At 47.4% G+C, this 26,928-nt stretch overlaps 1 protein-coding gene across 3 annotated transcripts in view; it reads right to left on the reverse strand.

Moving 5' to 3' along the window:
- Positions 1-22,925, reverse strand: part of COPG1 (coat protein complex I subunit gamma 1) — a 139,718-nt gene extending 116,793 nt beyond the window's left edge. The window contains exons 1-2 of one of the 3 annotated variants that reach the window (XM_086939307.1): positions 22,766-22,908; positions 6,942-7,072 (exon numbers count right to left, since the gene is read on the reverse strand). In XM_086939307.1, coding sequence (XP_086795433.1) covers positions 6,942-7,017 — 76 coding nt within the window. In that variant the 5' untranslated portion in view covers positions 7,018-7,072; positions 22,766-22,908. Of the gene's footprint in view, positions 1-6,941; positions 7,073-22,765 lie in introns of all 3 variants that reach the window. The other 2 variants (XM_086939305.1, XM_086939306.1) reach the window with 2 other exon arrangements.
- Between the last annotated feature and the right edge of the window lie 4,003 nt (positions 22,926-26,928).

Consider the following 26,928-nt stretch of genomic DNA (forward strand, 5'->3'; position numbering starts at 1 on the left):
TTTTTAAGAGGTGCATACTTAAAAAAATGATTACAAAAATTAAACATCAACTAGTAATTAAAAAAACCTAGCAATTAAGATATGCCACGTCAAATAATAACTTTTGTCGCCAATTAATTATCAGTGTCTGGAATGGATATGGTCACACCCTCACTCACCCTCAACCCCTCACCCTCACTCACCCTCAACCCCTCACCCTCAACCCCTCACCCTCAACACCTCACTCACCCTCATGTTCACCCACCCTCACTCACCCTCAACACCTCACCCTCACTCACCCTCAAACCCTCACCCTCACTCACCCTCAACCCCTCACCCTCAACCCCTCACTCACCCTCACTCATCCTCTATCAACCTCAACCCCTCACCCTCACTCACCCTCAACCCCTCACCCTCACTCACCCTCAACCCCTCACCCTCAGCCCCTCACCCTCAACCCCTCACCCTCACTCACCCTCAACCCCTCACCCTCACTCACCCTCACCCTCAACACCTCACCCTCACTCACCCTCACTCACCCTCACTCACCCTCAACCCCTCACCCTCACTCACCCTCAACCCCTCACCCTCACTCACCCTCAACCCCTCACCCTCAACCCCTCACCCTCACTCACCCTCACTCACCCTCAACCCCCACTCACCCTCACCCTCACTCACCCTCACTCACCCTCAACCCCTCACTCACCCTCAACACCTCACCCTCACTCACCCTCAACACCCCACCCTCACTCACCCTCAAACTCAACATACATACATACATACATACCCTCACTCACCCTCACTCACCCTCAACCCCTCACCCTCACTCACCCTCACTCACCCTCAACACCTCACCCTCACTCACTCACCCTCACTCACCCTCAACCACTCACCCTCACTCACCTTCACCCTCACTCACCCTCACCCTCACTCACCCTCAACCCCTCACCCTCAACCCCCCACCCTCAACCACTCACCCTCAACCCCTCACTCACCCTCACTCACTCATCCTCACTCACCCTCAACCCCTCACCCTCACCCTCACCCACCCTCAACCCCTCACCCTAACTCACCCTCACCCTCACTCACCCTCAACCCCTCACCCTGACTCACCCTCAACCCCTCACCCTCACTCACCCTCACTCACCCTCAACCACTCACCCTCACTCACCCTCACCCTCACTCACCCTCACCCTCACTCACCCTCACCCTCACTCACCCTCAACCCCTCACCCTCAACCCCTCACTCACCCTCAACCCCTCACTCGCCCTCACTCTCACTCATCCTCACTCACCCTCACTCACCCTCACCCACCCTCAACCCCTCACCCTAACTCACCCTCACTCACCCTCAACCCCTCACCCTGACTCACCCTCAACCCCTCACCCTCACTCACTCACCCTCACTCACCCTCACTCACCCTCACTCACCCTCACTCACTCACCCTCACTCACTCACCCTCACTCACCCTCACCCTCACTCACCCTCACCCTCACTCACCCTCACTCACCCTCACTCACCCTCAACCTCACTCACCCTCACCCACCCTCAACCCCTCATCCTCACTCACCCTCACCCTCACTCACCCTCAACCCCTCACCCTCACTCACCCTCAACCCCTCACCCTCACTCAACCTCAACCCCTCACCCTCAATACCTCACCCTCACTCACCCTCAACCCCTCACTCACCCTCAACCCCTCACTCACCCTCAACCCCTCACCCACACCATCACTCACCCTCACTCACTCACCCTCACTCACCCTCACACGCCCTCACTCGCCCTCACCCACACTCACCCTCACTCACCCTCACTCACCCTCACCCTCACCCTCACTCACCCTCAACCTCACTCACCCTCACCCACCCTCAACCCCTCATCCTCACTCACCCTCACTCACCCTCAACCCCTCACCCTCACTCACCCTCAACCCCTCACCCTCAACCCCTCACTCACCCTCACTGTCACTCATCCTCTATCACCCTCAACCCCTCACCCTCACTCACCCTCAACCCCTCACCCTCAACCCCTCACCCTCACCCTCACTCACCCTCAACCCCTCACCCTCACTCACCCTCAGCCCCTCACCCTCAACCCCTCACCCTCACTCACCCTCACCCTCACTCACCCTCAACCCCTCACCCTCACTCACCCTCACCCTCACTCACCCTCACCCTCAACACCTCACCCTCACTCACCATCACTCACCCTCAACACCTCACCCTCACTCACCCTCACTCACCCTCAACCCCTCAACCTCACTCACCCTCACCCTCACTCACCCTCACTCACCCTCACTCACCCTCAACCCCTCACCCTCACTCACCCTCAACCCCTCACCCTCACTCACCCTCAACACCTCACCCTCACTCGCCCTCACTCACCCTCAAACTCAACATACATACATACATACATACCCTCACTCACCCTCAACCACTCACCCTCAACCCCTCACCCTCACTCACCCTCACTCACCCTCAACACCTCACTCACCCTCACTCACCCGCACTCACCCTCACCCGCACTCACCCTCACCCTCACTCACCCTCACTCACCCTCAACCACTCACCCTCACTCACCCTCACCCTCACTCACCCTCACTCACCCTCAACCCCTCACCCTCAACCCCTCACCCTCACTCACCCTCAACCCCTCACTCACCCTCACTCTCACTCATCCTCACTCACCCTCAACCCCTCACCCTCACCCTCACTCACCCTCACCCCCTCACCCCCTCACCCTCACTCACCCTCAACCCCTCACCCTCAACCCCTCACCCTCACCCTCACTCACCCTCACTCACACTAACCCTCACCCTCACTCACCCTCACTCACCCTCACTCACCCTCAACCTCACTCACCCTCACCCACCCTCAACCCCTCATCCTCACTCACCCTCAACCCCTCACCCTCACTCACCCTCAACCCCTCACCCTCACTCACCCTCACCCAACCTCAACCCCTCACCCTCAATACCTCACCCTCACTCACCCTCACCCTCACTCACCCTCAACCCCTCAGCCTCACTCACCCTCAACCCCTCACCCTCACTCACCCTCAACCCCTCACCCACACCATCACTCACCCTCACTCGCCCTCACTCGCCCTCACACGCCCTCACTCGCCCTCACCCTCACTCACCCTCAACCTCACTCACCCTCACCCACCCTCAACCCCTCATCCTCACTCACCCTCACCCTCAACCCCTCACCCTCACTCACCCTCACTCACCCTCAACCTCACTCACCCTCACCCACCCTCAACCCCTCATCCTCACTCACCCTCACCCTCACTCACCCTCACTCACCCTCAACCTCACTCACCCTCACCCACCCTCAACCCCTCATCCTCACTCACCCTCACCCTCACTCACCCTCAACCCCTCACCCTCACTCACCCTCAACCCCTCACCCTCACTCACCCTCACTCACCCTCACCCTCACTCACCCTCAACCCCTCACCCTCACTCACCCTCAACCCCTCACCCTCACTCACCCTCAACCCCCTCACCCTCACTCACCCTCAACCCCTCACCCACACCCTCACTCGCCCTCACTCGCCCTCACTCGCCCTCACTCACCCTCACTCACCCTCACTCACCCTCACTCACCCTCAACACCTCACCCTCAACCCCTCACTCACCCTCAATGCCTCACCCTCACTCACCCTCAACACCTCACCCTCAACCCCTCACTCACCCTCACTCTAACTCACCCTCACTCACCCTCAACACCTCACCCTCACCCTCACTCTAACTCACCCTCACTCACCCTCAACACCTCACCCTCACCCTCACTCACCCTCAACCCCTCACCCTCACCCTCACTCACCCTCAACCCCTCACCCTCACTCACCCTCAACCCCTCACCCTCAACCCCTCACCCTCAACCCCTCACCCTCACTCACCCTCACTCACTCACACTCACCCTCACCCTCACTCACCCTCACACTCACCCTCACTCACACTCACCCTCAACCTCACTCACCCTCACCCACCCTCAACCCCTCATCCTCACTCACCCTCAACCCCTCACTCACCCTCAACCCCTCACCCTCACCCTCACTCACCCTCACCCTCAACCCCTCACCCTCACTCACCCTCAACCCCTCACCCTCAACCCCTCATCCTCACCCTCACTCACATTCACCCTCACCCTCACTCACCCTCCCTCACTCACCCTCACCCACCCTCAACCCCTCATCCTCACTCACCCTCATCCACACTCACCCTCAACCCCTCACCCTCACTCACCCTCAACACCTCACCCTCACCCTCACTCACCCTCACCCTCACTCACCCTCAACCCCTCACCCTCAATCCCTCACTCACCCTCAACTCCTCACCCTCACTCACCCTCAACCCCTCACCCACCCTCAACCCCTCACCCTCACCATCACTTACCCTCACTTACCCTCACTCACCCTCACTCGCCCTCACTCGCCCTCACTCACCCTCACTCACCCTCAACACCTCACCCTCACTCACCCTCAACACCTCACCCTCACTCACCCTCAACCCCTCACCCTCAACCCCTCACTCACCCTCACTCACTCACCCTCACTCACCCTCAATCCCTCAGCCTCACCCTCACCCTCACTCACCCTCAACACCTCACCCTCACTCACTCTCAACCCCTCACCCTCACTCACCCTCACCCTCAACACCTCACCCTCACTCACCCTCAACCCCTCACCCTCCCTCACCCTCACCCTCAACCCCTCACCCTCCCTCACCCTCAACCCCTCACCCTCGACCCCTCCCCCTCAACCCCTCACCCTCACTCAGCCTCACTCACCCTCACTCACCCTCAACACCTCACCCTCACTCACCCTCAACACCTCACCCTCACTCACCCTCAACACCTCACCCTCAACCCCTCACCCTCACCCTCACAACACATATTGTGTTACAATAGGTGTCACATCGGCAAAAGATAAAACTATTGGCATTGTAAATAACAAAACTATTAATTCGCTATTTTCAAAACAAGCACATAAATAAAAAATGTGTCCTTTACAATACCAATAGCTCAAACTTTCCTAATGCAAGACCTATTGCATTGCTGTGCTTCTCTCCCCTGCTGCACTCTCCTGCTCTCTAGAGATGTGGCCTAACGACAAGAGCTGCCATCTAAGTCACGTAAATACAAAATATGTTGCATTCCAAATGCTATAGGTGTCACATTCGCAAAAGTTATAACTATTGGCATTGTAAATGACAAAGCCATCAATTTAGCAATTTTAAAAACCAACAAATAAATAACATATGTCATTTACAATACCAATAACTCCAACTTTTCTAATGCGAGACCTATTGCATTTCCAATGCTTGTTTTAACATTGCGGCGGGCAGTGCTTTCAGCACCGCACGCCACAATGTTAAATATGCGGGATGCACCCACCACTGTGGCTGGCGCATCCTAATTGCCCATACGGGACCCCCGCCCTTATGGCGGGCGGTCCCTCTTCATGTCAGGATGGCGGGCGGACAAAGTCCGTCCGCCATCCTAATGACCCCCCTAGTCTCAGTACGTCTCACAGAGATTCTTCCACCCCCAGTCTTTCCCTTATTCTCTATGTCAGGCACCACAGTTTGTTTTTTAAGCTTTCTTTTTATGATGGATAGTGGAGTGGCAGAAGAATGCCCCTCTGAACAGTGCTTTAAATGGGCAGGCACTGTCCAGTACTGAGTACCTGCACTTCTTTACTTTTAAAGGGAGAGTACCTGCACTTCTCAGCAGAGGTCCAGTAATAAGCATAGTAAACAGGTGCTCTGGGATAGCGGCCAGCTACACAGTTAAGTTTCCATTTCAAGCGCTGTCTATGATTAATGGCATTAGAGGGGCCATAACTTACTGGTGCAAGGACCACAGATGGTGGGCTCGGTGATGTGAATTTTCACACAAGTACATGGAAGATGACTCCCATGGCGATTTTTTTGTTGAAACGCTCTGGTGGAACAACGGCCCAACCACCAATATAAATTGGGCCTTCAGTCTTTAATCCACCCTTCCAGTTCACACCCCCTGGGTGATCTGGTTGCACCAAGCAACAGGTGTGAGCTAGTTGCAGCACAGTGCAGGTGAGAGTCTTTAGTATCCCTCCGACAGGCCGCTGACTGACATGAAGATTCCAGCAAGCAACAAGTGGACAGAACTAGACCTGATTTAGGGTTTTGTGGTCAGGTTACTCCATCACAAATCCCCTTTTGGGATTTCACCTTGACTGCTAAGGCAATTCCCGCTGGGTGCTGACCTCCTATGAATACCATTGTTCATGACGAGCTCAGCTCGTCATAAGCACACGACCAGTGTACTGCATGACGAGCTGAGCTCGTCATGAGCATGGAAGGTGTTAAAATACAAAAATAAAGTTTGGTGCAGGGTTGCACCATGTTGACACAACCCTGCACCAAACAGCGATATGCATTGACGGGAACTGCCATGATGGCAGTTTCTGCCAATGCTTAATAAATGACTGCCAGGCTGGCGGTCATTTATATATTTGGCGGTCGGGTCCTCCACCAGTGTGACGGAGGTATTTACTCCGCTGCTCTGGCGGAACAAGAGCCTGACTACGGAAATATACAGCAGGCCCCTAGTCTTTAATCCATCCTTCCAGTTCTTACCCCCGCGGGCGAGCTCAACTGTACCAAGAAACAGGTGTGAGCTAGTTGCAGCCCTGTGTAGGTGAGAGCACTTGATACTCCTCTACTAAGTCGCTGAACGACATGGAAATTCCAGCAAACAGCAAGTTGACACAACTAGGCCTGATTTAGGGTTTGGTGGTGGGTTGCTCTGTCACAAATATGACGGATATCCTGTTCACCTTATTACAGGTGCATTATATCCTCTGGCACTTGTAATAAGCAAACTTAGATTCACTTAATATGTCCTTTCTGGAACTCAGCCTGAGGGAAGGCATAAAAGAGCAACAGCGCATTAGCAGTTAGGAAGCAAACCTTGAAATTGAATCTGGGCTCGGAAAGGTTGTGAATGAATACTGGAGAACAACGCAAGCTCCAAGCTAGTGTTCATGATGGCGGCAGGGTAGCAGAAGGTCTTCAGTTATCGACACTTGAATAGGAGGATCCTGACAACAAAATGTAAGAATCAACGCATTAAAGATAGTCTTCTGAGGGTGATTCAATTATTGCATCAAGAAACCATGAAACCTGGGTCCAGTTGAAAAATGGGTCTGGTAGTTTTGTTTACAGTTATTTAATGACACATAAAGGTTTAAAACAGTGATGTGTCTTATCTCTACTTCTCTTCAGATTTAGGGAACTATATTGAGTAAGAACTGACAGATCTTCCCACTGTGGGCACATCTTGCATCCCCTTCCTTTAATACTCAAGTGACACTGTGTTGTTTGGGCTGACTGGGTTGCTTAGCAACAATCTTTGAAAGCCATTCATTCATTCATTCATTCATTCATTCATCCAAGTGCATGGTTTGGACAGTATTCACAATAAGACTAAGGTGATAGTTTTCGAAGGTAAATAGATTAAGAAAGGGGGCTGGCATATCCGTGTTTGTAAAAGCTACAGCCAGTGCCTACAATTATTTGAGTGTTTTGTCTGGAGAAACAGGTCATCAGGACTGTCATCTTTGTGCATTCGGCCAAGCAGTCTGATCTCTGCTCTGAAAAGACATTTCACTAAGTTAGAATTTCTTCAGGTTAGATAGGCAAGCTGCCATACTGTGTTAACTTTTACTCGTGTGATTTTATTTGGGTGGACTGACTAAATGTCAGTCCAAATGAAATGATTTAACACCATCTTTTTCACAGCTCCACTTAAGCATCAAGCTCAATTGTATGACTGCATGCCTGACGCTTGCTTTGTTGGGACACTCATGCTCAACGCAGTAGGTCTGACTTGGTTAAGGAGACAACCCAATGATAAAGGCTGTAGGGCTGATCTGTTCACAGGGAGAAGTTATGCCAGATACCATCCTCTGTTGTGCTATAATAAACGTTACTACTAAGTCAATAATAGGCTTCATCTATTTATTATGAAAACACATATGGGAAAACCAATAAGCCTTTAAGGGAGGCTTGTTATTGTAACATGCTAAGCCTGCAGACATGTATTTTCGTACATAAAATCTCACAGATTACCTCTGTAGGCAAGGATTTGGGGTTGATTACCCCTTCTGATAATTCCAATGGGGCTGATGGGTTGCGCTATAACAATTCTGTTTATGTTTGTGATTTATAAAGCATATGGCTGCCCCACAGGGATTCCCGGCACTTAAAACTAAATAAAAAGCCACATCAGAAGGTCACTGAGTTTTAAAAGCACTACGGGGCATATTATCAAGAAACTACGTTAAAATTATCGCCGCTTTAGCAGCAGGAAACCGCCGCTAAAGAGGCGATAATGGGCTTGAATTCCCATAGAAGCCCAGGTTCTGGTGTGAACATGGGCTTCTATGGGAATTCTCAAGGGCATATTATCAAGCCCATTATTGCCGCTTCAGCTCCAGTTCCTGCCGCTAAAGTGGCGATAATTTTAACGCCCTTCTTGATAATTTTCCCCTATGTGTTTAAGTCCTTCCTAAAGGTGGTGTCATTGGGACTAAGATGGAGCTGGGTGGAAGGGTGTTCCAGAGTCTGACTGCAAGGTATTTAAAAGAGAAACCACCTTTTCTGAGTCTCCTAAATCTAGGTACGGTGGCCAGGTTCATGCCTCTGGGCCTTAAGACTCTGGGCTAATAATAAGGCTGAATCAGATGTCTGATACATAAAGAGCCTGAGAAACAGGAGCGGCCCATGCAGGTAAGAGCGGTGGGGCGGGGGCGGTCGACAGACAACAACGAGGTAAAGCTAAATTAAAAAAAGAAGAAAAACACTTAACTTGTGCTCACAGCATCGTCCAGTCGGCGGAGTACGAGCGCATGGTAAGTGTTTTATTTAACTTTACCTCGTCATCTGATGTTGACACCCCCTCACACCCCATTGCTCTTAGCTGCAAAGACCGATCCTGCAGAGAAGGCTCCAAAAACAATGTAGAGAGCCTTAAATTTGATACTTTTGTCCACTGGAAGCTAGTGTAATGCAGCAGGCTGAGAGGCAATGGATTATCGCTAGGAATATCATAATAGCCGGGCTACAGCATTCAAGATTGTCTGCAAGTGCCTGATGCAAACGTAGGTTGCGCCCAGGTAAAGAACATTCCCATAGTCCAGGTGTGGCAGAATTGTTGCCTGGACCACCGTTTTTGTGTGGAGAGAGGTAGAGTCCCAAAAACTTTTTGGGCTTCTAAGAAGACCAAAACAGCACCGGGAAGCTTTTCAATTGGACGCCCATCGTAAGCTCAGCATCCATCCACATCCAGAGTTTCTGCACCACAGATTTGGCCTGTCGAATAGGGCCAAGATCATCCGGCCACCAGACTGTAGAGCAGAGGTTAGTCTGGTTCCCCACTACCAGGATCTCTGTCTTCCAACCATTAAGCTGCAAGCAGTTTTAACCCATCCAGTTAGAAACCCCTGAAAATTCTTCCTAGACTCTCTTCGTAAGGTCTAACAGGCTTATGTGACTGCCAGGATCTTATAATAAAAACACAAAAAATGCATGATAATATATATATATATATATATACATTTGTTTCCAAAAAAGCCTCCGTGCTTTAGAAGTGCACTCCACACAGAAATGTTCACAGAACCTTTTATTTTCAGAAGCGGTAGGACAGCCAGACAATTCATCTCCCCAACGCCTTTCTGTGCAGCCTGCACCTTAATCATGGGGCTTGTGGCAAGTTGAAAAACAGGTGTTGGATTACCATATATATATGACCCTCTGTGGCACGTGTCCTCCAGTGAACAGCATGCCGGGAATGGTAGTCCCGTTTCTTCTCCTCGGGTGGAGTCTGTTTTTATCAACCACAATTAATCCGACAATGTACAGTACTTCATAGCCCTCCGGTGGGCTTCTGGTTCGTAAAACCGCTTCCCCAAAGTACAAGTTCTGTGTGCTGGAACAGGCTGTGACGGTGCACAGCCACACAGACCTTTCTTCGATGTTGCCGGCGGTGCAGCTTCTCACGGCTATATAAATATATATATATATATATATATATATATATATATATATATATATATATATATATATATATATATATATGACGCTCAAATCCTTCCTAGCTCCTAGAAGAACAGACAGCACTCGAGGGTGGAGTTTCAACACGCTAGTTTTTATTCAGCGAGGGGGTGCACACAGACGCGTTTCGGCGTTCTGCCTTCGTCAGTGTGTGATGCACTGTGTTTTCTCCCAACATAGTTTTAAACATTATCAACTCACTCCCACATTCACTAAGGCATAGACTTAGAAAGGGGACTCGCACCATACACCGAATGGCGGCGGCCATCTTACAATGTTTGTTATGAATAACACCAATTCACATTGACCCAAAGATGAAACGGACAATCAAGCCCACTGATGGGCAACAGCCATATTCTATGCATGGTATATGTCTCATATTAATCCTGAGATGGACAGAAAAAATCTAGCCGTGGATCGGCTAATGTCCCCTTATAAAATAAGTAGTCAAAATGCATGTAATCCAAATGTGAAACTTATAGCTCAATAACATTTCAATTAAAGTTACTCGCAGCTAGAGTGTGGGGTTTCTATGGTGAGAGGCCTCATGCATGGCAGCAAAAGATCCATTATATTAGTTATAATCTAAAAATCACATATCAATATCAAGATCAATCTCTCAAGAGATTGTGATGAAAAACAAAATAAAACAAAAGGTACAGTGGAAAAAATAAACTGAGAGAATCTCTTTCAATGAACCCATAAAAATATCCAGCTAGGTAATCTTCTGTTTCAGAACTCACATCATATTCCGAATTCATATCAAGATGTTTTTTTAAAGAAATAAAACAAGTATTTTAGATCATTTGGCATTGAAAGGTCTCTCACAAGAATTTCTTCGTATGACACAGATCAAACATACTTCTAGAGCTTTTGTATACGGTGGTATATAGTTCACATATAGAAGATAGCACTCAAATAGTTCTAATTCCAGTTATTTCAAAAAGCTGTCTTCATAAATCATTGTGCACCTGTTGTCATTTTCAAATCATTTAGACTTATTTCCCCAGATGAACGGCCATCTCCTCCCCACTATTTAGACCTTTAGGGTGTTTAGTTGTAAGATCTATAATATATCTGGATTCAAGTCTCCTTAATCTGCGTAGGCGATCACCGCCACGTGTATTAGGAGGTACAACATCCAGGCCAAAATATTGGAGCTTGCTCCGATCTCGGTTATGGGCCTCTGCAAAGTGGCGAGCCACTGGATATGCCTGATCCACTTTGTCGATGGCTCTCATATGCTCGAGTATTCTGAGCTTGATCTCCTTAATCGTGCTCCCAATGTAGCGTAAGCCACAGGGGCACTGTAAACAGTAGACGGCATATTGCGTACTGCAGGTAATGAATTTGTTGATATTCATTTTCCTGCCAGTATCGGTTATGGTATAGAAAAGGACCCGTTTACTCCCTGCGCACGCTTTGCAGCGGCCGCAGGGGTAAAAGCCTCTTTGCTCCCTCAAGGTGTTGATTCTTCGGGGCATTTTTTCAAAGTGGCTGGTCACCAAAATGTCGCCTATTGATCTGGCCTTGCTAAAGGTTAGGAGTGGCTGGGTTGATAGGTCTTCTTTGAGCACAGTGTCCGTTAGGAGAATGTGCCAGTTCTTCCTTAACATAGCTCTTAGATTTTCAGCTCCTGATGAATAGGGAGTTATGACTCTAAATTTGCCCTTATTATCGCCTGGTGTTCCTCTACGGTTCCCATGGTCTGGAGTATTAGTCAGAAGAGTCTGTCTCTCTATTCCTCTGACTCTATTTAGGGTGTTGTTCAGTAATTTCTCACCATAACCCCTGACCCTGAACCGGGATATACATTCCGAAGCAGCCGCTTCAAAATCAGATGTTTTTGAACAATTCCTACGGAGCCTTAATAATTCCCCGTAGGGGATACTGTTGATCAGTTGGGGAGGGTGGCTGCTGCTGGCAAAGAGTGTTGAATTGCCAGCAGTTTCTTTCCTAAAGAGGCTTGTGTGGAGGTGTCCTTCTTCTACGTATAATCTGAGATCCAGATAGTCCGCTGCCACCGGACTCACTGTTCCCGAGAAATGGAGATTGATTTTATTTCTGTTCAGGACATTGATGTATTCATAGGCCGTTTCAAGATTGCCTTTCCACACCAAGAAAAGGTCATCGATGTACCGATGCCAGCAGATGACCTTCCCTTCTTCCCCTCCTAGTGTGCAGCTTCTGGGTACCTGCTCCTCCCACCAGCCCACGAACAAGTTCGCGTAGCTGGGGGCAAAGCAGGTACCCATCGCCGTCCCAGGCTTCTGAATGTACAATTGATCCTCGAACAGGAAAATGTTGTGGGTCAGGCAAAATTCTACGAATTCGAGAATCATTATGTTGTGTCTCGAAAATCGTAGTTGGTGTTGTTCTAATGCAAATTTCACAGCCTCTAGTCCATGATGATGTTCAATTATTGTATAAAGACTAGTAATGTCTAGTACCATCAATAAGTATCCTGATTCCCACACCAAATTCTGTAATTTCATCAGAAAGTCTTTTGTGTCTCGCACATAAGAATCCAGAGTGGATACCAAGGGAAACAGGGTATGATCCACAAAGCGAGACATATTTTCTGTAAGGCTCCCTATGGAGGAGATTATCGGACGGCCAGGTGGACAGTCACGATGTTTGTGCAATTTTGGGAGGTGGTAAAATGTAGGAGACATGGGGCAGTTTGTTCGTAAGAACAGATGTTCATCTCTATTCAGCATTTGAAGGTCATACCACTTGGCGATCAGTATATCATAATCTTTAATACTTTGCTGGTAGACCACCGTAGTACACTTCCTCTAAAATCTCTCATCCGAGAGCTGCCTTAATGCTTCCTGTTTGTAGTTTTCTCGTGTCATTAAAACCACATTCCCGCCCTTATCCGAGGGCTTCACAATTATGTTCGTGCCTGTCATCAAAGTCTTCAGGGCTTGTCTTTGTTGTTCCGTGATGTTATGATGCCGGTCCTGGTGGTTGGCTTTGCGATACTTTAATAGGTCATTGTTCATGGCTTCAGAGAACACATCTACAGCATCCCAAGGGGATTGGGGAACAAAGATAGACACCGGTTTAAATCCACTCGTGTCTCTTTCTTGTTCTACGCCTTGCATTTCAGCTCTTTGGGCTATATCTAGTTGTGCAAGGTCCTGTGTCCGTTCCAATTCTAAGTCACCCAGTATTTCTACTAAGCGTAGATCCCTGACGCTTAAAGCGTCAGTTGCTGTTATCCTGGATCCTTGATTCTCCTTGTTCTGTAGGTGTGGTCGCAGTTTAAAATGTTTGTGTAGTTTTAACTTGCGTGTGAAGCGGAACAAGTCTATTTTGGTCTGGGTGTATTCCAGCTCATTGTTGGGGCAGAATGTTAATCCGAGGCTTAGGACTTGCTCTTCCTCAGTCGTGAGTTCCCTGGTGGTTAAATTGACCACTGTTAAATTGATTTCTTCATTCCCGATGTTAGGGGTTTGGAGGGTGTTGTTCACTCTAGTGGTGTTAATGGCAGATGGCACTATTTCTTGTTGGTGCGGTTCCGCTTCGACCAGAGGGATGGTCGTGCACCGCCTCTGCCTCTGCCTCTTGTTCCCCCCACCTGCCCTTCTGGTTCTCCTTCTTTCTCTGCTTCTTGGGTACTTGTGTCCGGTGGTTTGTTTTTCCCACCCCGGAGCCAGGTGTTTTTTATCACTTCGTACTCCTCCTGAAAAGGGGTCTTCTTGCTTTTTTCTGTTGCCTTCGGTCCTTTGTTACCTCTGCGTTCTTCCGGGTCTGACTGGTTTCCTTCTGATTCATTTTCAGTTATGTCAGATTCAGATGTTACTTCCCCCATTTCGTTTGTTGTCCCAGCACCTTCCTTTCTTATTTTCTGGAGGGCCTTGCGTGGAGCGTCGAACTTTTTTGCATACGTGAGTACGCGTCCAGTGTGGTAGTCATTAGCGTCTCTCTCGTATTTTTCCTGTTTACGGAGTCTTATTTTGGCTTCATATTTTACTAGCCTGTCTTTCATCTGTTCTCTCATCTGTCCAATTGTTGTTATTAGGCTGGAATCCGTTTCGCTATCCAATTCATTATTAATTGATGCGATGTCTGCCAGCGCCCGTTCTCTATCGCTCCAGCCATATTTTACGAATATTTTCAAAGTTCCTTCGCAATATTGAGTAGTGTGTTCGAACCAGTCTGTGAGCAGTTGTGGGTCCGGGTTCTCATAAGAGGGTACTGTATGGACCCTCAGTCCTCGTGGCACCCTTTCTTCTTCAATGTAGTTGGTGAGACTTGTCGCCTCCCACCACTTGCGGATCTCCCTTACATGGAGACGCTCTAGTTTTGTCATAGTCATTAGAAGTGGGTTACTGGGCGTTTCCACTGTTGGCATGTCAGCTGTAACAGGCGCTCTTTCTAGCCTTTTGAACATGCCCTTTGCTGCTGCTTGACGTTCCGCATCAGAAAACATGTCAGGTTGTGCAACGTCCTGCACAGTCTTAAACTTCTGTTGTGCCTATCCTGGACTCCTGCACGCAGATAGTGCTACCTCCCCCGCGAGTGTCAGCGTGTTGAATGCTCCGCCCCTCTATCGCCTGGCCAAACAATTCCAATACTTTCTGGCATACAGAGATGGGAATATACGATTTTGTGCAATGTTAATGCTCACCGGAGACGGCTTCCTCGGGAGACACTCGGCGTCTGCTTCGCGTACTCCTCCGTACTTTGTACTCAGGCTCGGGTTCCCATATTGGATCAGGCGGTGCGCAGCCATACACTTAAAAACACTCCTTTTCCACGGAAAACGGCTGCTCACTCGTCGGCGGGTGCTGTCGGCGGTTCGTGGACACCGCCACACATGACGCTCAAATCCTTCCAAGCTCCTAGAAGAACAGACAGCACTCGAGGGTGGAGTTTCAACACGCTAGTTTTTATTCAGCGAGGGGGTGCACACAGACGCGTTTCGGCGTTCTGCCTTCGTCAGTGTGTGATGCACTGTGTTTTCTCCCAACATAGTTTTAAACATTATCAACTCACTCCCACATTCACTAAGGCATAGACTTAGAAAGGGGACTCGCACCATACACCGAATGGCGGCGACCATCTTACAATGTTTGTTATGAATAACACCAATTCACATTGACCCAAAGATGAAACGGACAATCAAGCCCACTGATGGGCAACAGCCATATTCTATGCATGGTATATGTCTCATATTAATCCTGAGATGGACAGAAAAAATCTATATATATATACACATAAATATACACACACATAAGAAATAAAAAGATAAAAAGAGGAGGAAAGAAACTAGATCAGAAAATTGCTGTAATTCACAGGGCAATGAAGTCACTGCAATGAGCAAATGGCTGAAGCACTCCATTTGCATCCATGTTAACATTCAGAATGAGAAAATGGGTCAGACATTGGCTCTATTACCCTATGAATGAGGGCATGTTTCCGACCGCGTGTACATCCACCTGAAAATAAGTGCACTTCAGTGCCAGGACTGGTGGGCCAGTACTTTAGGTTTCCATTTTTTTCCTTTCATTTTTTCTTTGTCATCTTTTTCTTTTCATTATTTTAGAACATATTACAGCTCTCTAGACAGTGCTAACAGACTGATTTCTTACCGTTCATTTAATCTGCAGTGTGCTGCATCCCACAAGGCCACAGCCTCTGGAACAGTGATACTCAAAGGACAGCCCAGGGCCACTTGCCGTCCTTCGAAACACGGCGACCGGGAACACACAGAGGAAGGATACCACATTTTAGTTCGCTATCCACAGATGGATCGAATTCTAACTACTATATAGAACTTTAAGTTTGGATCCCCTCCCGGTACGGCTTGGTACACACACGTATCCAGTATACTTTTGTGTTCACCCACCACACTTGGTTTGGAGAACAAACATACAGAGGAAAACCTTTTGCTCTAGACTCAAAGCGGATATTTATGATTTATATTCCAACGTTCACTACCATCAGATACGGAACTCTCTACCCGAAGTAAAAGTGTCCATTATTTCCGACCGACTGACCAGTGGGTCGTACCACTAGCCCTGAAGAGTCATGTTGACTCAACTTAAACACGACGAAACATGTGTCGGCTGAATGTGGACCTTCGCTACAATTGTGAACTAATTAAACAACCTTCCTAAAAGAAAAGTACACCAAGATCTGCAATTGCTTATTTATCAAGACATTGTCATAATATATTTGAAACATTTGTTGTTACACTGTGATTGTGGTTGCGAGAGCATTGCTATTTCAGGGCCACTTGCGGCCCGGCCCTCCTGACCTTCACATCCAGCCCCCTGGTAAACAGCAGCCCTGGGCTGAGACAGCACTAACACTAAGATAACTGTTAAACTAAAAGAAAAGAAGCAAAGAATGTGTCCTGCACCACTTAACTTTAGGACACTTTCAGTTGTCAAGACATCTTGCAACAATTGTGTAACAGTATGATAAGGTCACTTCAAAATTAAAAAAAGTGTATTTCAAGAACATGCAGACATGTTTCACCTTAGTTCGTTAGATAATATAACTGCATGAGGATTTTTTTTTAATTGATAGTTTTAAAAAATTCACTTAGAAACATTCTTGTCTTCCCTCACCCTTTCAGCAATGCCTTGCTCACTTTGCCACTGGATTCAAGATAGCCTGGCTGATGGTGGCTGATTAGCCAGAAACCAGTCCCAGGATGCTTGTTTCCGGTCCAGGGAAGACATGGCTTGGCAGTTCGGGCTGGACTGTTCCCATGAGGCAGAGGGTCAAGGCTGATTTGCATATAGCCATGTCTGAACTGGGGTGACGGAGTGAGCTAAATAATAATGATGGATTAAACCAGATCAGTTGACCGGGGGTGAGTGCTTGCAATGTTCAACACTCCATCCATCACCCCCTTTGGTTTTGCAATAGTGAACTAAGAGGCAAGTCAGTTGTCACAAGGACCCCTCTGTGTGTACATGGTTGTTCCTATACATGAACAACATTATAGTTGATTACATCAAACACAATAGAAGGTTTTGTACAGTGCACTTCTTGAACTCTTGTATTTCAAGGTGGTCTTATATGTGATAATAAAGAAAAAAGAGGCAAAGTGAAATAGAATAATTGCTTAGGATCACAAATCTGGTCAAGTTGGAAAGCCGGAATCGAGACCAGGTTTTCCGGTTTCATATTCTATTTCATCCCAATTCAATTACCAAGTTCTTCCTTTGGAAACTTGACTCTCTCAGGGGTAGTGATAGCAAGCAGAGAAGGCTTACCCCAAGGTGGGTTAGTGGGTTCGCGATACAGATACAGGATAATACTGTTTTGTGAAATCTAAGAGTCTTCTAGCAACTAGGTGCTTAGTTTAGAAGGCATCATGGAATGAAACTCTCAAAATAACTCCATGATTCACTGTCCACACCCTGTATATGCGTAGCTTCTTTACGCACACCTTGCATCCCGCCAGATGCCCCACTCCGACCCTGTTGGCGTCAATGCAACACACCATGGACCATACTTTGTGGCCCCCCACAGAAAATTTTTGCCAGTACCCAGGCTCACCATGCCACTGCCATGGAATGGTAGTATCCATAGTTTCACTATTTTACCATATCAAGAAGGCCAACACATTGGTTCTAAACGCGGAAGCCATGTTGGAACTGCAAAACAAGGAAACAGCATGTACTATGTTATTGCAAGATGGCTACCAACTACTATGTTTAATTTTTATTTGTTACTGGAAACATATGCTAACCTTATTTAGCCAACAGCATGTTTTCTTTTCCTACTTTTATTCTTCGAATTTATCTTGCATATCCTGTTGAGTTTGTGTGTGAGTTTATGGTGGTTGTGTAAGTGGATAAATTCACGAAGGAGTCAGTGGGTGAATGAATGGATACATGAGTGATTATTGAGTGCATGCATGATGGCTTCTTGAATACATAAAGTCATTATTGACCGGGGGGGGCATTTAAAAGGTAAACCTATTGTCATTGCTAATGCTGGCTTTATATTGTAATTGAAAACAAACATCACTTTGTAAAATGGGTTTTACAAAAAACTTTGGGTTTCCTTATCTTGTCTAGATGCCATTTAGTTTTCTGCCACTAAGTGGCAGTATTGTATTCTTTATGGACAATGATTGCATGTTCAGCGAAAACAAACTAAAATACGGAAAATGAAAAGTATTACTATTACCCGGCCTTGCTGGGATTCAAATGTGTACCATGCAGATTACAGCAGTTGCTAGCAGGTGCATTTGTCTCACTAAGACATTCTATAAGCATTCTTTTATATATTTCACCCCATCCTGGTGTAGATTTTATGTGATCCACTTTTGATGGAGCAGAGCCTGAGGGGGACCCCCAGACACTATGGGGCAGATTTACAAGCCCATTGCGCCTCTTTTACGCCACTGTTGTGTCACTTTAGTGATGCAACGGTGGCGCAAAAGATGCGCCATGGTGCGGGGTATTTACAACGTGACACATCTACGAGATGCTCAACGTTGTAAAGCCCTGCGCCAGAAGTAGGCGTTCCTGTGCAGGGGGGAGGGGGGGGGGGGGCGTTCCGGCGCAGGAACGCCTCCTAAAAGTGGCTAAGTGAAATCTACAAGATTTCACTCAGTCACTTTTGAGCCCATGCTGCGTCAAAACCCTGCGCCTGCTTGAAGCAGGCGTAAGGATTGACGCAGCATCAACAAGATAGGGCCCCCAGAGCATTGCTGGAGCTGCGTCGTGCTTGTGATGCAACTCCAGCAATGTGCCGCCTTTAACGGCACAGATGCGTCACGCATCTGTGCCGTTTTTGCCCCATTGTGCGCCGCAATGTAAATGCGGTGCATCCATGGTGGCGGAGCCGTGACGCACAATAACTGGTGCATCCCTTCTGATATACAGGGATGCGCCAGTTATTGTAAATCTGCCATTATTTACGAGGCCACAGGGCAGACAGGGGCTAAGTCTGTTCCCTTTGGAGCAGGGTCAAGACTGAGTTGCACAGGCTGGGTCCACACTGAGGTGGCCTGGTAGGCAAAATAATGATGGCTTGGGACGCTGTCTGGGTGATTGCCAGCGGCTGAGATTAATTCAAGCATTCATCCATCACTCTTTTGTAGGCTTATTGTGCCGTTTTGGTGGAAACACAAATCCTTAGTGGTGTAACCCAAGCCCTGAGACCCTATGGTGCGGGGTGGAGGGGCATCACCACTAAGGGGGCTCTATTCATGTCCAGGACCAGGAATTTCTGTAACATATGGGAATCTCAGGGACCCTGCAAATATTCTGCAGTGGGGGTTGGGAGGGATGTCCATCATTTTGCGTTAACTCACTGAAATCCCGGCAGTTTGATATCTCATCTGTGTTCAGTGAGACATCTTCCTAGGAGAGGAGATTACATGTTTCCAGCTAGTTGCAGATTCAGGTAATTTTACCAGATTCACCTGACTATGTGATATAATCTAAAACGTATCCATCCCTAATTTTTATTATACATTTTTTGATCTATCTCACTGTAACCAGTTGCTCATTTCCATTGACATTTTTTGGAGGAGGGACTTGTCGTTGCTGGCAGGGACCACACCTGACCGCCTGTATACTTTGTTTTGACCGGCATGCTCCAGTGTTAATGTTGTAGACACCCCTGTTGGTGAGTCCAGGTATGAGGGCAGACGTATTAGAGGTGTTTAGACAAAACTATTGGGAAAAAAATATCATGCCAAATATATCGAGGACACAAATATTGTGAAGGTAAGTTTCTATGGGTAAGCAAAGTTTTACTATATTTAACTCCACATATATATACCTTTACGATATGTATATATATCTTCAAGGCACGTAGATGTGCAATTAAGAATAGTGAATCTACACTTATCTATTTGCACTTACCGTCTCTATATTTTGGTCCTCAATATTTTTGACACAATATAATGCTCACACTAAATTTCTGTTACCGATATTGTGTCAGTGATGCCAAATTTGAGAATTGCAAAGGCTCCATCTAGCAGCCACTCCCTTCTCCGTCACATGTGGTGGCGCAATCCTTCCCTCCTCAGAGCTGTCCATCCCCATACGGTGCAGTTGGCTGGCACTTAAGACCTCAGGTGGCGTGCTAAGTGCTTGAGCAGACATACAGAAAGTCGAGTGTGTTACAATCGAATTTGTAATCATTTGAAAAGCCAATAGGTCTAGGTTTAACGTGTTAATGCAAGCAAATCCATGCATGCAAAAATGCTGGTGGCATGCACAGAGTCTTTCTATGCCATTAAATCCAGATATATTTCTCTATAGATTGTATTAAGGAAGCGAAGATTTGAATGTGACACAGTCTCATGATAAAGTGTACTTTCCACATGTGACATCATCCCCCATGCATTGCAATGGAAGCACTTCCTAAAAGATGGAATGATGCACTAAACAGCTTATAGCATGAGGTGAGAGATGAATAATGCTTGGGAGAAGACAAAGACCCATACACGTATATTTTAAATCAATGTTAACAATGGGTCATGCCGACAGCTGTGCTGTAAAACCTGAAGTTTGATTATTCCCCGCCTGGGAGTACGCCTTTCAATCCCCCGAACAGACTGATGCGCAACTGACGGGCGGATCAAGAGACACCCCGAAAATCGATCGGGAGTACTCAGAGATCGCATCAATGACGACATCCAGGCCCACCTGAGGAAGACCACTTTCCATGGACATTCCAAGAGAAGTAGGAGTTCCACCCAACACTGTTCCACATGGAGAGATAATAGTTCTCCACGATACACAAAGAAATACCTGATTGCCCGCTATCCTTGGTCCCCAGGTCATTACAGTCCTGATGAGACCCTCATATTACAAGTAGGGCTGAAACGTCGTCCACACCAACGAAAGGAAAGTCTCTAAGCGAAAGCACCAGAAAACAAACTGGTCGCTTCTTTTCTATTGTTTAAAGGAACATTTAGATGTCCTTGTATATACACACACGAATTTGTAATGAACAATTGGGACATTTAAACTTACTAAAGAACAATGGCTCTCGCTGTAGGACTCTGTGTCCCATCATGCATCTTGTTATTCTGTCTGGGGTATGGTGAATTCCAGAAATGAAAAAATACCGGATATGCAAAACAGCGAGTATTTGAATGTTGCTTTTGAGTCCAAGAAGAAGGAGTCTTGCTACTCTGAAATGCGTTTGCACAATGAATTAACTTTGGTGCAGAGAGGCGGGCTGCAGTGTGAAAGCCAGATGGTGGAGTGATGTCGAGTGCGCTCCTGTGTGCATGGGCACATTGTTGGACATACATATATGTATGTATGTATATATCGTAGCAACTCCTCTGCCCCCCAGCGTTTTGCAGTTTCACAAACAAACAGGAGCGCGGACCACCATTAACTGCACAGATTCTTTTATTTGGATTGTGCTCAGTCGGATATAACGCGTTTCAGCACCGAAGGGCCTTGATCACATGACACGTACATGCATCACCTGACTGCTTTTAAACACATTTTTTTTCTTTTTTCTTTTTGTAATCCCCTCCATTTAAAGTGACAGTGCACACAGTGAGTTTTACGAGCTTACATGAGAGGAATTTATACAATTTGTTCTCACTTGTTTTCACCCGAGTATTTTTCAATAAAAATCATGGTGTATATATATATATACATTTTCGGTATTTTTGTACAATAACAAAAAATAAACAACTCAGTTGTGCTGAATTGAGGGTTATGACACCTTTGGGTTACAGGAGTTGTTCTTCAGTTTGATTACAACAAATGTGTTCTGTTTTCTAATTATAAATCTTCCTGTTTTGATTAAATTCCATACAGAAAATTTCTGTGAAAATAAAAAAATATTTTTATAAATGATTTCCATGTGAATACTTGTTATGAGCTAGTGCTGTAGAACCGGTTTTAAAAATGAATTTGAATTTGCTGAAAAGAGTGTCAAATTATACCAACACCACTTTACTAAAGCATTACCAGTAGCAAGTTGTGATACTGTACTGCTAAACGGTGGAGGCAGCGCTGTATGGAAAACAGCTGCTAAAAAGTGGAGGCAAGCGCTATATGGAAAACCGCTGCTACAAAGTGGAGGCAAGCGCTATTTGGAAAACAGGTGCTACATAGTCGATGCAAGCCTTACATGGAAAAGAAGTGGTAAACAGTGGAAGCAAGCGCTATATGGAAAACAAGTGCTACATAGTGGATGCAAGCCTTATTTGGAAAAGAAGTGGTAAACAGTGGAAGCAAGAGCTATATGGAGAACAAGTGCTACACAGGGGAAGAAAGCGCTATATGAAAAGTTAGTTCTACACAGTGGAAGCAAGCACTCTCTGGATAAATACTGCTAAACAGCGGAGGCAAGCGCTATGTGGAAAACAACTGCTAAACAGATGAGGCAAGCGCTATATGGAAAACAAGTGTTGGAAGCAAGCGCTATATGGAAATCAAGTGCTACACAGTGCAGGCAAGCGCTATCTAGAAAACAGCTGCTAAACAGTGGCGGCAAGAGCTATACGGAATACAAGTCACATGATGGCAGCTCTCCTCGCGAAGAAGCAGGAATTGTAGCGCTTCGTGTGGTTTCCTGCCCCAAGACCCACACTTTCTTTGTTACTCCTCACTGCGGCTAAAGTGCGTCTGCGCAAATACTGACAACATTACAGTAAGATGCGTTGTAATAATAGGACACCTTGATGGCTTGTTAAAGTGTTTAAAGCGAAGACCTACTCGGGAGGAGGTACTCTTCGAACATGCTGCGCTCCGGGGGGCAGTGGGGGGTTTTCTCGGCGCCCTCCTGGTCCACGGCGCTGGTTTCATTTGCTTTCGCCCTGGAGACACGTCGGGTGCACTTTGGTCGAGGCTGCGGCAGCTCCGGGCTCTTATCTGAAGCCTCACTGCAGGTGAGGGAGCCGGGGACGGTGTAAGCCTGAGTGAGGAACGGTGAGCAGGCATTGGCTGCCAAGGCCGGGCACAGGTGAGGGAGGTGCCCCGCCCAGCAGAGAGCATCGGACGATTCTGTCATTGGCCATAGGGTACTTTTAGGGCAAGAACGCGATGCGCCCAGTTTCATCCCCGTCAAGCCCGCCGCTTCCAGCGGTAACACGTGCCTCCCTGCCCCTTGTCTTGCTGTACACTCCTGTCCCCTCCTTGTGTCTCAAGTGTGATAGTCCTTTACCAGCGATCATAAATCCATACATGTTAACAATGGTGCGGAGTAAATCAAGCCAAGGGCATAGTTGATAATCCAGGGGGCACGAGACCACCGTCTTTACATATCTTTTTAATCAATCAATCAATCAACGCATTTATATAGCGCACTACTTACCCAGAGGGTCTCAAGGCGCTGGGGAGGGGGGTCCGCTACTGCTCGAACAACTAGGTCTTGAGTTGCTTCCTGAAGGCGAGGTGGTCCTGGGTCAGGCGGAGGTGGGTCGGGAGGGAGTTCCAAGTCTTGGCAGCGAGGTAGGAGAAGGACCGTCCCCCTGTGGTGGCTCTATGGATGCGGGGGACGGCGGCGAGGGCGAGGCTGGTCGATCGAAGCTGGCGTTTGGGAGCGTAGAAGTTGAGGCGGCTGTTGAGGTATCCTGGGCCTTGGCTGTGTAGGGCTTGTGTGCGTGGGTGAGGAGACGGAAGGTGATTCTCTTGTTGACCGGGAGCCAGTGCAGATCTCTCAGGTGTCCGGAGATGTGGCTGCGACGGGGGATGTCCAGGATGAGTCGTGCTGAGGCGTTCTGGATCCGCTGGAGTCTCTTCTGGAGTTTGGCGGTGGTTCCGGCGTAGAGGGTGTTGCCGTAGTCCAGACGGCTGGTGACGAGGGCCTGGGTGACCGTCTTCCTGGTTCCGGTGGGGATCCACCGGAAGATCTTACGAAGCATGCGCAGGATGTTGAAGCACGATGAGGAGACGGCGTTGACTTGTCTGGTCATGGAGAGGGAGGAGTCCAAGATGAAGCCCAGGTTGCGTGCGTGGTCTGTTGGTTTGGGTGCGCTGCCTAGGGCGGGGGGCCACCAGGAGTCGTCCCAAGCGGCGGGTGAGGATCCCAGGATGAGGCCTTCCGTCTTATCTGAGTTCAGTTTCAGGCGGCTGTTCTTCATCCATTCGGCTACCTCTTTCATCCCTTCGTGAAGGTTGGCTCTGGCGGTGGCGGGGTCGTTGGTAAGGGAGAGGATCAGCTGGGTGTCGTCGGCGTAGGAGATGATGTTGAGGTTGTGCTGGCGTGCGATGTCTGCAAGGGGGCTCATGTAGATGTTGAAGAGGGTTGGACTGAGCGAGGAGCCTTGGGGGACGCCGCAGATGACTTCGGTGACTTCTGATCTGAACGGAGGGAGGCGGACTCTCTGTGTCCTTCCGGCGAGGAAGGAGATGATCCACTCCAGTGCCTTCTCTTGGACTCCGACGTTGCTGAGGCGTTGTACTAGGGTACGATGGCAGACAGTGTCGAAGGCCGCGGAGAGGTCGAGGAGGATGAGGGCCGCTGTTTCTCCGTTGTCGAGCAGCGCTCGGATGTCATCGGTGACTGCGATCAGGGCGGTCTCGGTGCTGTGGTTGGCCCGGAAGCCAGACTGCGAGGGGTCGAGGGATCCGTTCGTCTCGAGGAAGGCGGCCAGCTGCTTGTTGACGGTCTTCTCGATGACTTTTGCAGGAAATGGGAGCAGCGAGATGGGGCGGTAGTTTTTGAGGTCGGTGGGGTCAGCCGATGGCTTCTTGAGTAGAGCGCTGAGTTAGGCGTGCTTCCAGCTCTCCGGGAAGGCAGCAGTGTCGAAGGAGGTGTTGATGATGTCCCGCAGGTGGGGTGTGATGATAGCGTCGGCCTTGTTGAAGACGTGGTGAGGGCAGGGGTCGGTCGGTGATCCGGAGTGGATGGACTTCAAGGCCCATAGGAATCAATGGGGGATACCGCTTCGGTATTTACAGAATCGGTAAATACCGAATCTTACAGATTCGGTATTTACCGAATCTGAATTACCTACATTTCCCCCCCTCTAATTTACCACTTCTGAAATACCGAATCGGTATGATTCGGTATTTTAGAAGTGGTAAATTAGATTTACCTACATCGGGCCTTAAGACTCTTCACTCCAGGTGGAAGGAGGTAAGTGGATTTATTACGATGAACAATCGTAAGCAGCTCCTCCTGCGCTGGCCAGTGTTCAACTGTCCAACACAGAACTCTCCCCACCAACGTTCGTATGGAACCCATTAGGACTATGGTTTCACAGCATTGGAGGCAGAGGCAAGTGCAGGACTGTAGGTTTGTACTTTTAACCACAAGCCATATACAACAAGCGGTATTCGAATAATGCTGTAGAATGTATTTTTTTGAGCAGCATGCGCGCACAGATGCATGTTTATGTTTAAATGTACTAGTTGCTTATAAAAGTATGATTGGCTGGCAGTTGGGGATACTTGCCTCAGTTGTATGCCACGCTGATGTCTACTCCTTACTACGATGTATGTTGTTTAAAATAAACTTCAAACCATCGTGTAAAGTAACTGGTGCTCATGTAAAGCGCTCCAATACCTACGGATAGAGTTCGCGGTATATAAATGCGAGAAAAACAAGCACTGGCGTTGCCAATAGGTTTCGCATTTGGAAAGTTGGAGCTATTGGTTTTGTAAATGACATTTTATATTTATATATCGTTATTGGCATTGTCAATAAAAATATATAAATATAAAATGTCCTTTACAAAACCAATAGCTCCAACTTTCCAAATGCGAAACCTATTGGCAACGCCAGTGCTTGTTTAGTTGTACACTAGACTTCCGTGCATCAGCTATTGTAATGTCATCCGTTATGTTATGTTTTATGGTTTTGTATAGTGCGACTAATACCCAGAGGGGTATCCAGGCACTGTCTGTGGTGTCATATTCTGGGGTTCAGTGTCAAAGATCAAACAATGTCACTTCCTGTTGTTATTGAGGTCAAAGAATGTGCGATGTCACTTCCACTACACTACTGCAGGCATTTTAATGAGCCTTCCCTTCCCTTTACCTCACCTCACCTCACCTTACCATACCTTACCTTACCTTACATTTTCTCAACTTTACATTACTTTACCTTTCCTTTCCTTACCTTACCTTACCTTACCTTACCTTACCTTACCTTACCTTACCTTACCTTACCTTACCTTTACTTAACTTTACTTTACCTTTCCTTACCTTACTTACCTTACCTTATCTTACCGTACCTTTTCTTAACTTTACTTTACCTTACCTTACCTTACCTTTTCTGAACTTTACTTTACCTTTCCTTTCCTTACCTTACCTTTTCTTAACTTTACTTTACCTTTCCTAACCTTAGCTTACCTTATCTTACCTCACCTTACCTTTTCTTAACTTTGCTTTACCTTTCCTTACCTTACCTTATCTTACCTTACCTTTTTTTAACTTTACTTTACCTTTCCTAACCTTACCTTACCTTTTCTTATCTTTACTTTACTTTACCTTTCCTTACCTTACCGTACCTTAGCTTACCTTACCGTACCTATACTTAACTTTACTTTTCTTTTCCTTACCTTACTTATATTATCTTACCGTACCTTTTCTTAACTTTACTTTACCTTTCCTAACCTTAGCTTACCTTATCTTACCTCACCTTACCTTTTCTTAACTGTGCTTTACCTTACCGTACTTTATCTTACCTTACCTTTTTTTAACTTTACTTTACCTTTCTTAACCTTAGCTTACCTTATCTTACCTCACCTTACCTTTTCTTAACTTTACTTTACCTTTCCTAACCTTAGCTTACCTTATCTTACCTCACCTTACCTTTTCTTAACTTTACTTTACCTTTCCTTACCTTACCTTATCTTACCTGACCTTTTCTTTACCTTTCCTTACCTTACCTTACCTCACCTTACCTTTTCTTAACCTTACTTTACCTTACC

Source organism: Lissotriton vulgaris, chromosome 9 (genome assembly GCF_964263255.1).
Source record: "Lissotriton vulgaris chromosome 9, aLisVul1.2, whole genome shotgun sequence".
Lineage (NCBI taxonomy): Eukaryota > Metazoa > Chordata > Amphibia > Caudata > Salamandridae > Lissotriton > Lissotriton vulgaris.